This window comes from Nanorana parkeri, unplaced genomic scaffold (assembly GCF_000935625.1).
Source record: "Nanorana parkeri isolate BGI_ZX_2015 unplaced genomic scaffold, ASM93562v1 scaffold456, whole genome shotgun sequence".
NCBI lineage: Eukaryota > Metazoa > Chordata > Amphibia > Anura > Dicroglossidae > Nanorana > Nanorana parkeri.
The window spans coordinates 189,798-202,742 of NW_017306724.1; the positions used below are offsets into that span (position 1 = coordinate 189,798).

Below are 12,945 nucleotides of genomic sequence, written 5' to 3' on the forward strand. Positions count from 1 at the left end.
CAACAACAACATAACAAAAACTCCTAACAATATATTAAAGCTGAACTTCAGGCAAACAGCTGAACACACAGGTGAAATACATATATGGGAGCTATCTGCCAGAGGATTGCATTTCTGTCCATTCAGCCTTGGGATTTACACAGCTATACCACACAGCACAGCCCTGTCTGGCAGGGCCGGAGACCTGATGTTTCTCTGATTCCGTTTAGTTTCAATTACAAGTCTCCTCCCTACCTCCACCCTGCGAATGGACAGTGATGGCGGAGGACTGATGGGCTTGTCTCTCTATCACAATGCTTTCTCCTCTTATCAGCATGCTTCTTGCATTGGACCTGCATTTTACCTACAGTTGGCCTCTTCCTGACCTGCATTGGACCTGCAGATTACCTCCTTTTCATTTGCATGGTACCTGCAGTTGACCTGCATTTGATCTGCAGATTACCTCCTTCTGACCTGCATTTGAGCTCTTTCTGGCCTGCATTTTACCTGCAGATGACCTCCTCAGGGATCCCAACATGAAGGAAGCAATTTCAGGGAGGTGTCCCTCTCATTTCAGGGAGGTGCCCTCTACGCCCCCCCCCCCCCCCCCGCGGAGGGGGGAAAAAGGCATAAGAATGCATAGCTAGATTCCTATTGGCTATTGCACTTTGCAATTGCACCCGCCCTCTGTTGCTTTCAATCACCAGAAGAGGACCTGATAGAAAAATTCAGGTCCCCCCACAGCAGCAGTGGGCGGGTGCATTAGCTATTTTGCTATTGGCTATTGCAAAGTGCAATAGCTAATAGGAATCAAGCTATGCATTCATATGCCTTTTTTTATTTTCTGACTGACGGTCGGGCCGCAGCTCCCGATGTCAGAGAAGAAAAATAAACGATCGCAGGGAAAGGTTTAATCTGCTCAACCGAGCAGATTAACCCTTTCCGGGAGGAAGGGTTTCTCTCCCGGGCGGTCGGGAGCCGCTATCTGATAGCGGGAGACTCCCGGAGCGTCCAGGAGAGTTGAGATGTCTGCCTCCTTCTGATTTTCATTGGACCTGCAATTGACCTCCTCCTGACCTGCATTTGACCTGCAGATGATCTCCTTCTGCCCTGCAGATGACTTCCTTCTGGCCTGCTTCGAGGATGTTTTGCCTTCCCATTGACTTGAATGGGCATTCAAAACCCATTTGAAACAAGCAAAAGCCCATAGACGCAGGCCCTTAAGGAGATTGTACAACCAGACTGTAACATGTGTGATACGCTTTAGATTTACCAAAATCAACGTATGTAAGACCTACCCGACTGAATACAAATGAATTGAATGAATCAGGTAGGTCCGCGCATGACAGAGTTGTGAGTAAATCTAAAGGAGGCGGTACGGAAATTGCACAAGGAGATTGCAACGCATGTGGACAGATCCCCAACCACCTTGTGTCAAAAGCCTTCCTGTACCATTTGGAAGTCAAACTCATGCATACCTTGGGGGCCAGTTGACGTCCATGCATTAGAAAACGCACCTCCATTTTACACAAAGCGCATTAGGCCAGCTTCACACCTTGGCGACTCCTGATCGCGCTGGAGGTGCCATTATTTTCTAATGCGTTGTATTTTTTAGCGATTACCGCGCAGATGCAACCACATTGAAATCAATTGGGCCGCACGGCAACCGCTGTTTGCACTAGCACACGATCGCGCGGTCCCAGGACGCGCGTCCCGGGTGTCACTCAGGACTGCACCCAGCCTAATGCATGTTTGGTGCATTTTCTATGCATTGCATGAAATCATTACACAGCGCAAGATGCGGTTTATGTACATTTTGCATCTCAGGCACCTGTAAATATGGACAAACAAAGCATTGTGGGTGCATTTTCCTGCTTTGTAGTACACGTAACACACAACGGTGTGAGCGGGCCCTAAAGTATGACAACCAGAAAAAGAAAATTCAAGTGTTATTAGGTATTGTTTCAGTCCCGTTGAAATATATTTTTTAACCCCTTAAACCCAGCAGAGAACAGCAGAGGTGTATCCATGAGCAAAATCAAAATGGCCACCATGCAGCGATGCGACTTCCATGTCAGGAAATACGTTATTATGTCGGCCTAAGGTCTAACGCACGTTCGTTTTTCAGGCCAGGGTCTATCGCTGTCTCCATGTGCTGCTTTGTAAGGAGATTCCCAGCCCCTGATTGATCTGCTTGTGCCCAAGGCGTCATCAGGCCCCGGCCCGGACAGCAAGAGCTGCTTTTTATAGCACGCCCGTGTCGCGCACGTCGTGCCCGGCTCATCTGTGCCCCATAGATGACCTGAGACTTTAAAATCTATTCGGCTGTGCCCATGGTGACCTCAGCCGTTTAAGCCTTAAGCCTTGCACTTGTCACCCCTTCGGCTGGGGGATTAAACCATGATATAATGTGTGCAGCTACGTGTCCTTGACACGGGTCCTTACGGCCTGTTTATTATGGTTTTTAGGTGTATTTATATATGTAATGAGATGGGTCTGTTTGCACACATACGCACGCAAACACACACATGCACACACACGCGTGCACGCACAAGCGAACACACACATACATGCAAACACACGGCACACATGATACAATGTTTCCATGTAGCTTTGTTGTATCTTTGTAACTGCCTCCATTTTGCAGTTGCAATATACCATATATAAGGATACATGAATGAGAAAGAGAAGGGGTATAGAGAGGGATGGAGAGGAGGTAACATGGTTGCAAGAGGTGAAAATAAATGGGGTTAAAATCAGAGAAGGGAAAGGGATAGGTCACTTGGTTGAAAAAAGGGGAAAAGGATTGGGAGTAAAAAAGAGAAGGATGGTTGAGGGAGCAGGAGAGAAAGAAATGCTTGCAAGATGGGGAAAGGATTGGTAATGAAAAGAGAAGGGAGAAGGAACAGAAGTGCTGGGGCAGGAGGGAATTGGATTAATATGGAGAAGAGAAATGTAAATAGATCCAGGGGTTGGAGAGAATAATAGGGATTCGAAAAATAGAGAAGGAAGAAAGATTGGGGAGTTAGGCAGAAGGATAAGGAAGGATTATTGTGGTGCAGAAGATAGAAAAATTGGTGGTAGAGAGAGTGAGAAGGGAGAATGATGGTGTGGAGGGGGGGAATAGAGGAAAGAAGGGAGGAATAAAAAAAAGGAATATTGGAAGAAACAGATGAATACTGGGGTGGGAGGGAAGAAGACTCGAGGTGGCAGAAGAATTTGGGTTAAAAAGCAAGAGAGGGATTGCTGAAGTAGGGAAGTGAGAAATATTGGTTTGGGGAAGAGAGGAGAAAGATAAGAGAGAAGTGTTGGGGGTAGAGAGAAAGAGAAGGGAAAATAATGGGGGTGGAGAGAGGAGAAAAAGAGAGAAGGGGAGCAGAGAAGGGAGGAAGAGTGGGGGGGGGGGGGAAAGATTCGGGTGGGGTGTAGGGTGGAGAAGTAAGAGTGTTTGGGGAGTGGTGAAAAGTAAGAAGGATTAGGGTGGGATGTGTGGAGAAGTAAGGAACAGTTGACAGTGGGGAAGAGAAGGGAGAAGGATTGGGGAGTGGGGGGTAGAAATAAGAAACATTGAGGAGTGGGAAAGAAAGGTGAGATGTACTGGGGTGGGAGAAGAATTAAGGAAGTTTGGGGAGTGAAGAAAAGAAGGGAGCAGGAATGGGATGGGGTGGGAAGGAGAAGTAAGGAACTTTGGTGTGTGAAGAAGAGAAGGGAGAAGGTTTAGAGTAGGGGTCGGGGATAAGAAGTAAGGAAAATTGGAGCATGGGCATGAAAAGGAAGAAGGATTGGGGTGGACAGAGAAGGATTGGGGGCAAGGGATGAGGAGGATAAGTAAGAAAGATTGGGTAATGGGAAGAGAAAAATGACAAATCCTTCCAGCACATCTCTCACCACAAAGGACCACAAAGGACAACCATTTATGTTTTCCTTGAGGAATAGAGAGTGGGAGGTACTCTGCACACACCTCTAGAGTTGTCTTTTCCCATCATTCCCAATTGCCAGCAGTGTCTGTGGAGACCTTACAGACAGAAGCTTGCCCAATCAGACAAAGAATAGTAGACTGTGATCTCATGTCTATAAGCACCTTTGGTGTGGGGCGGGGGGCTGGTTGTGCAAGGGAGGAAGGAAGGAAGGAAGGAAGGAAGGAAGGAAGGAAGGAAGGAAGGAAGGAAGGAAGAAAGGAAGGAAGGACATGGTCAATTGTATGGAAAAATATAAGCAATGTGCAAACTGATTGCAAGTTGACTCCAACTGATCTCATAGACTGTGTACAGTAGCCCAAGGAAAGTGAGCGGGGAAAAAAAGGGGGAGGGGGGAATAGAGAAAAGAATAAAAGAGAAAGATAGAAAGACTACAGACTAAAATCTCATATAAAAATATCCAATAAAATGATAGTAATATCCTATAATGTCTCACAGCTCCTGGCCTTTCCATGCTTTATGTGCAATTATTATGTTTATAGTTATAAATATAGCAGTCTGAGCTAAGAGCCTTATCAGCAGGCAGAATTATACTGCAAAGTAACAGTGACATGAATCCCTCATGTATTGCATTCATATAGGATATATATATATATATATACACACATCAACGTTGTGTGGGTAGGGGGAGGAGCCTGGTGCTGTGTCTGCAGTCAGCGACCTACTTATTGTGCGTCCGCCTGGCTGCATCTCACTATCCAGTGAGCAGATGCCGCTCTGCACATTCCCTCTTTCAACTTGTTACCTAAAAGAGTTTATTAACCCATCCATCTGGAGCACGCAGCAAATGTATACCTTCTAGGCAATATATACTGTGTGTATATATATATATATATAGTCGATGGATCCATAAGCATAATATGGTCATCAGACTGTGGAAATGCTACAGGAGATGGTCAGAGACTACATACATGCTACAGGAGATGGTCAGAGACTACATACATGCTACAGGAGATGGTCAGAGACTACATACATGCTACAGGAGATGGTCAGAGACTGTGGACATGCTCCATGAGATGGTTTGTGACTGTGGGCATGCCGCTGGAGTGGTCGGAGACTGCAGATATGCTCCAAGAGACTACGAGAGACGACTGCTATCAAAGCCCCTTAACAAGCCAGTTTCCCCACCTATGTGCTCCATACAGTTCCCTCTGATCTATTATATTGGGTAATGGGGGATTTTACATGCGGTGATGATAATTTTTAGAGGGAAAGAGTACATGAAAAGAGAAGTGATCTGCAGTGAGAAAGAAAAGAATAAGAGAAATTGAAACAATGTACGTATGGCAGCACGATACTGAGCAAACCATTACAGTAGCCTGAGGACCCCGTCAAACGTTTGCCGCGTGCGAATGGAGGCAGAAACGATTGTTCTTAGTATATTTTCTTTTCAGATTGCATGTAATGTAATACTGCATTGTGGCCACTAGATGGAGTAGCGGAGCATAGGAAATAAGTATTTATTTCCTATGTTCCTCAGCTCCAACTAGTGGCCATAATATGGTGTTACATTACATTCAACCTGAAAAGAAAACATACTAAGGACGTTTCTTTTTGCTTCTATTCACAAAGAATGAATGTTCACAGGGATGGTGAATGGCTCTGTGAGTTGTTTATAAATAGACCTGGAAGTAACATGGGGCTGCCTAAGTTCCTTGAGCTAGAGTTTGAATATGATAGAAGCCATCTTCCTGACCCAAGGTTCCTATATTATTGCGAGCTAATGGCCCATTGCCCTGTGCAAGAGGGGCACCTGGTTTTCATTGGGATAGTCTCCTCTGTGTATGCGCTGACCACCTCTATGGCTACCTAGAGAAGGTTCTTCCCTGGGAGAGATTCTGCCTGCTGTAAATAATGGAAAGTGCTTTTACAGTAAATCCTAAACACTCTCACCCCTTTAATCCTTTAATCACAATCGTTAAATCTAGGGATGCACCGATACCGTTTTTTCAGTATCGAGTGCCCATATTTTTTTTTCCCGGTGCTCGCCGATACCGACTACCGATACCAGAAGTCCCATTAAGGAAGCCAGGCGCCGTGTAGAGACTCACCACCTGGCTATCTGATTAGCCGGGAAGCGTGTAAAGACTCGCCACCCGGATTCCCGATTACCAGGGAAGCCGTCTTCAAGCATGGAGCCGGCTTTCTGGCCGATCAGGAAGCCGGGCGCCGCGTCATTACTTGGCACCCTGCTTCCTGATTGGCTGGGAAGGCGGCCTCCCAGCCAATCAGAAAGCCCGGCGCCGCGACATTACACGGCGCCTGGCTTCCTGATTGGCCAGCTTCCCGACCAATCACGAAGCCAGGCAGCGAGTCATTACATGCTGCCCGGCTTCCTGATGGCCCGGGAAGCCGGCTCCATGCTCCCTCGTCACAAGTTACGAGGGAGTATGGAGCCGTCTTCCCGGCCCATCAAGAAGCCGTGTGCCGTGTAATGACTCGCTGCCTGGCTCCCTGATACCGGAAGCTGAAGTATCGGGAAAGGCATCGGAGCATTTGGGGGAGTACGAGTACTCGCCCAAATACTAGTATCTGTGCATCCCTAGTTAGATTTATATTGGTTTTCAGTCAATTTCCTTTTAGCTTTTTTGTTTTTTCTAGTTTACAGATTTTTGTGTCCTTTTTGTCTATCTATATTTAAGCTTTGTTTTGCAATGATTTAACACATGACAAAGGATTCCAAGAGAACTCTGGGTCAGCTAAAGAAACAGCACAGCAAACTTGAGACAGACTGAAAACTCAGACTGAGCTGTTTGGTATGTGATGAGTCACTGAAACAATTCATTCATTCCTGTGTGTGAATTACAGACTGAGCTATTGAGCTCTGTAAACACTGAACATTTTACACCAAGGTGCAAGGATCCCAACCCCAATAGTTAAATCTATATTGTTTTTCAGTCAATGTCGTTTTAACTTTTTTGTTTTTTATTATATATTTTTGTATCCTCTTTCTTCTATCTATATACAAGCTTTGTTTTACAAAAAAAATCTCATACATGGCAAAGGATTCCAAGAGAACACTGGGCTAGCTAAAGAAACAGCACAGCGGCAGCAGAAGTCTTGAGGCTGACTGAAAACTCAGACTGAGCTGTTTGGTATGTGATGAGTCACAATTCATTCAGTTCTGTGTGTGAATTACAGATTGAGCTATTGAGCCCTGTGAACACCGGGCATTTTACACCAGGGTGTAAGGAGACAACTGTCAGGATCCAGAGCACCCCCAGGTGGCGCTGGAGCCGGGTCCTGCAGTTCCTGTGCTCGCCTGCGGGTGTCTCCAGCAGCCAGGAACTGTAAGGAACTTGCAGCTCCAGTACTCACCTGCGGGTGTGCCCCAGCTGTGACTGATCATCCCATCACCTGGTGCTTCCTGGGGGGGTATTTAGGCCCTCCCTGCAGTCAGGAAGCTGGGTCAGTATTGTGTTGCTAAACCTGACTGATTCCCATGTCCTGAACCTTGCTTCCTATCTGAAAACCTGTCACCGACCCGGCTTGTTACCCGACCACTCTCCGTTGAATCCTGTTCCTGTACCGCGCTGCCCTCCTGTTGACGACCCGGCTTGTACCTGACCACTCTTCTTGTATCCTGAGGCCTGCTGTACATCTGCAGGCCTGTTCCCCCATCTTTGTTGGGTTTATAGTTTTGTTGACGTGGAACCAATAAACTGTGCATTTAACCCTATCCTGTGTGGGCATATTAATTTGGTAATCCTGCGTGGGTACCTGCATGTGGTGTGAGAACGCCTGTGCAGGGTACCCTGACAACAACATCTCAATCTGGTGATTACAAATATAAATGTTGAATATGCAATATTTTATTTTTACCCAAAAGAAAAATACTTTTGCAAATATTCTTTTTTAGCCCTAATAAATAAGCAAAACCGCTATCATATCACCTTCGCAACATCTCCATAATACGCCCCTTTCTCACCAACAAAACCTCAAAACTACTCATCCACTCATTTGTTATCTCCCGTCTTGACTATTGCCACTCGCTCCTCATTGGCCGACCTCTACACAGGCTCCTCCCCCCTCAGTCTATCATGAATGCAGCTGCTAGACTAATTCACCTAACCAACCGCTCAGTGTCTGTAACCCCCCTCTGCCGATCCCTGCACTGGCTTTCATCCCCCTCCCCCTTCGGCCAATCCCTCCACTGGCTTCAATCCCCTACCCCCCTCTGCCAATCCCTCCACTGGCTTCCAATCGCCCAAAGCATCAAATTCAAAAAATTAACAACCACTTGTAAAGCCATCCACAACTCTGCCTCCGGATATATCTCCAACCTTATCTAAAACTATCACCGTAACTGTCCCCTCCGCTCATCCAAAGACCTCCTGCTTTCCAGCTCCCTAGTCAACTCCTCCCATACTCGCCTCCAGGACTTCACTAGAGTCTCTCCCATCCACTGGAACTCTTTACCCCAACCTGTCCATCTATCTCCCACTCTGACTGCCTTTAAGCGATCCCTTAAGACTCATATCTTCAGGGAAGCCTATCCCGCCTCAACCTAACCACTCAACCATTATGTTCTCATACAATTCATCTTCACACAGCTACTTCCTCATGTATCACTTCTCCCCTCCTTACCATCTTGTCTTGAATTGTATTGTGATCGTAATGTCTTCCTTATATTGTAAAGCACTGCGCAAACTGTTGGTGCTATATAAATCCTGTATAATAATAATAATAATGAACCCCCTTTAAACTGAACCCCCTGACCCCAACACTATGCCATCCTTGGCTCTAACACCAGACTCTGCGGCACCACCCTCACTTCATCTTGATTCAGCAGCCCCTCGCAGTGCTCCTCCATAGGATTTCCTGACGCTGAAAGCTGCTGATCCAATTAGGGTTTCATGTTTATATTCATCTTTTATTCCTCTTGCCTCTGCAGCTTTTACCTGGCGAACTCACACTGAAACGCTACTTGATGAATCCTGATTACTATTTTCATGCAAGTCACATTAAAGCGCTGATTAGCACTCAACACATGCAGGGACACAACACTGTAATCTCCTCCGCAGTTCCCGTGTGTGTGCGGCATTAGGAGTGGATGAACGTTAATGAATAACTGTGCTTTTAAAACATCTCAGCCCCTTCAATGTATCTAAGCAAAGTTCCCAAATATACCGCAATCATTTCCCCTGTTTAACCTGAAAAAGCCAAATGTCTGGACAGCTTAAATGTACTTCTATTGATTAAGTCCTCTGCGAGCTATGGGCTTTCTGCATACGGAATTCAATGTAAAAAAGACATCCCTGGCTTACAGTTACACAGGCATGGTGCCTTGGCTACTCGTTGCCAGGGGTCAAGCAAGGAGAATCAACATCTGAAGAGATTCTAAGGATGCCATCTTTTATTTTCTTGCTGTCAGCCGATTTCTTTCAGCGCATTCTTCTGGACGCTGCACTGAAAGCATGTGCTGTAGAGCAGGGCTGGACAAGTCCCAGGAGCCAGGTCGCTAATGTTACTTAAAAGAGAACTATGGGGTAACCTTTTTATGCCATAGTTCTCTTAGGCCTCGTTCACAACAGACAGTGCGTTCTGGCTGCAATGAGCTCGGCTGCATGTGCTTGCAGCATTTTGTTCAGACCGAACCGGACAGCGGGCATAATGTCTCGTTTGGCTGGAGGACGTGGCTACGGTGCCATTCACTTCAATGGACCTCCACGCCCCCTCCTGCCCTACAACATAGTGAGTCGGCCGCAATGCGATGCAGTGCGTAATGGCCAGAATCGGGCCGGAACGCACTGTGACTGGTGTGCACGTGGCATTAAGGGTCACGGGAGGACATATTCTAACGTCCTCCCCTGACCCAAAGCTCAGTATGTAGCTCGCTGAATACCGAGATCGCCGCAGCCGGAACAGATCCCGACAATACTGTTGAGATACACCCAGATGGCTGATTGACAGCGGGCTCTGCCTATCTAGAGGCAGAGCCAGCTGTGCCCGCCCCCTCCCTGTCTGTTCCTCTAGTCAGCGCCGGAGGATCGGAGATGGGAGGGGGGGAATCTCTGCGGGGAGCTGTGACTGACAGTCACCGCTCTCTGCAGAGAGATGATTGTAAAGTGAGTGAGCGACGATATGTGTTCGCTCACTTCCCCATCTATAGAGTGTGTGTTGTAAAGTAGTCACCTCTCTAAGCTCGCTCCTGTGATGGACTACAATCTCACATTTAGTTTACTAATTTGTATTGAGATTGTAGTCCATCACAGGAGTGAGCTTGGAGTGGTGACTACTTTACAACACACACAGGGACCATGGGGAACAAAAGTAGCCACCCTCCAGAAGGAAGGACAGTGTCAGTACCAATTCAGAAATGATTGGAGGATCTACAGCCGAGTGATACACAAATAAGATACATTTTTGCTAATAGTTATGGTACTTGAATAAATTTTTTAAGATTTAACTCCTGAGTTTAGTGTCACTTGATGCCATTGGGATGTACCAAGTAGCAGAGGAGATCCTTAAAGTAAAACTCCACTTTTTGGTGAAATATTGGTAAAACATTGATCATTTCTACAAAAGCCGCTTTATTACTTGATATTGCTAAAAGTTACTTTTTTTGTCCAATGAGGGTGCACACAGCTGTATAAACCTAACAGAGGTTCTACAGCTCTCCAAATCTACGAATGCTGTAAAAAAAGGTATTGTCACACTTGTCACAGTCTCACTTTAAAGCTCAACTTCACAAATGACAAGGCAGCGTGGCCACCCTAGAGCAGGAAATTATAGGGCATGGACTATTTTGCTGCAAAGACATGATGTACATAAAAATGGGACAGGAAACCCCTACAATGATATAGGATATGCTGTTACTTTTGTATGATCGAGGGTTTATTACCACTTTAAAGCAGAGTTTTCCTTCAATATGACGTTGTAACCAAATCGCAACTTCTAAAATGTATCCGGCATCCTATTTAGGCAACTTCCAACCTGGACAGCTGCAGAGGCAATGCGAGAAGGGGCTTAAAGTATGTAGAACCAGAATCAGAACACATACCCCTATTGGAAAATGTATCCCCCACCTCTTGTTTCAGTGACAGCTATAGTGATTTTAACCTATAGGAACATTGTATTGAAGGTACATTTATTTTATACAGACATTCATTTATTTGGTTCTTTGGTGTTCTGAATAAGTACCATGAATGAGATGGCAGCAGAACATTTACCGTCCCACCGCCACCACCACCACCTTCCCAATGTTCTTCTCATAGGTTATCAAACTAGATGTACATACATTTTATGAGCATTTGCCAAATGCATTTGCTACTTGCCGAAATCACTACACATTCATACAGAACTGAAGCCCCTTTGCTTCAGGACCCCATAGCAGTCACATAGTGCGCTATGGCTACACTCCTTGTTCTGATGTCAGAGTGCGGCCGGTTCCTTACCTGTGTTTCGGACAAATTAAGTTGTCTGGCCAGCTCAGTCCTCTCCCTGCCGACAACATACTGGCACCTCTGGAATTCCAGCTCCAGCCGATACAGCTGCTCCGCCGTGAAGGAGGTTCGTGTGCGCTTTGGCCGGTCAAGATCCAGACCTTTCGGTAGAACAATCTCCCGGATCGTCCCTTTGGCATCTAGAAGGAAAGGAAAAGAGATATGAGGACCAGAAGAGGCAATTTAAAAGGAGATGTTCACTGACATGGGAACAGCAGAGCAGGTTGGAGAGGCTGCAGAGTGCAATACAAACTTATCTCCATTCTCATGTTTTCATTGGTTCAAAAGCAACCTATCAGCAGTGTCTGTCATCTAGTGCTGAAGGATGCCATAGGCTGACTCATGGAAGCAACGCTAATCCATTCCTCTGTGAAGTCTACTTCCAGGAGTCAGCTAAAGCCAGTTTCCAGAGGCGGAGAGAAGGCTAGCTGCAGAGAAAGGATACAAGGCTAGCGCTCCTGGCCTTTGCTAACTAAATTTAGTGCTGAGATGTAACCAGCCTGAGCTTTTTTTTCTTTTTTTCTGGGCTCTGCGTTTTTGTACCGCGATTCGCGATTAAAAAGTTGCGCGGCAAACGCGCGTTTCCGAAGGCTACTTGGCTGTATCCCAATGGAAACGCGCAACAAAACGGCCCAAAGTAGTACCTGTACCTTTTCAGGCGTGGGCCGTTTTGTAGCGCGTTAGGGACGGGTGGAAATACGCCAAGGTGGGAACGAGACCATTGAATACAATGGGATTTATATTTTTGAGCGTTTTGTAGAGCGTTCGTCGAGCGCAGAACGCGCTACAAAACGTTCAGGTGTGAACAAGGGCTTAGTTCAGTGGGTTGATAGCTTCTGCCTTTTACTGTATAGGCGGTTCTAGTGATCAGAGCGGGAAAGGCAATCCCTAAATTATGAATATTTATCTGACTCAACCAACCCCCGAGGAGCTTGTCCAGAGGTACAGTCTAGGAAGATGATACATTTTTGGGTCACCTTTCCAGTGGGTTCTCTCTCCTCCTGAGCTCTGCCTGGGCAGGTTGTCTAAAGCCTATCTCTGGGTAAACCAAGAACTACGATTACAGTGGGGCTACCCCTGCACTGCAACGGTTAGCTTACTCTTTAAGTCTAGGAGACAGGTAAAAGCTGGTTTACATACCTGATCCTTGCTCCCACCAGATCCCTCTGGGCTGCTTGACCAGTCCCAGCAGCCTTTTCTGCCCTTTGCACCGGCAGTCTAAGGACCACTGATGTCATAGACTTGCATTAGATGTGAGGATGCCAAGGAACATTCATCCAGCTGGAGTGAAGGGGAGAGAGGTAAATGCTGACCACCAGGATGAGCAGGGGTCAGGTAAGTAAAAGTGCTTTACTGTGGCCCCCTGGTATAAATGAGCACTTAACCCTTGCAGTGCCGGGGTAGATTTGCTGCAAGGGTATTTTTTTAGTTTGCCCGGAGATAGGCTATAATTAGAGTATATCTTCACTTGGGCCCTGCTTCAGCCTGAGACATGTTCTAGAGGCCCAATGACTTAAGCTACCTGTTGGAGGGGATATCTGGAA

General features: G+C 46.4%; 1 protein-coding gene across 2 annotated transcripts in view; it reads right to left on the bottom strand.

The window, feature by feature from the left end:
• Window positions 1-12,945, bottom strand: part of VAX2 (ventral anterior homeobox 2) — a 101,357-nt gene that overhangs the window by 32,637 nt on the left and 55,775 nt on the right. For both annotated transcript variants that reach the window (XM_018560468.1, XM_018560467.1), the window contains one exon: window positions 11,354-11,541. In XM_018560468.1, coding sequence (XP_018415970.1) covers window positions 11,354-11,541 — 188 coding nt within the window. The remainder of the gene's footprint in view (window positions 1-11,353; window positions 11,542-12,945) is intronic.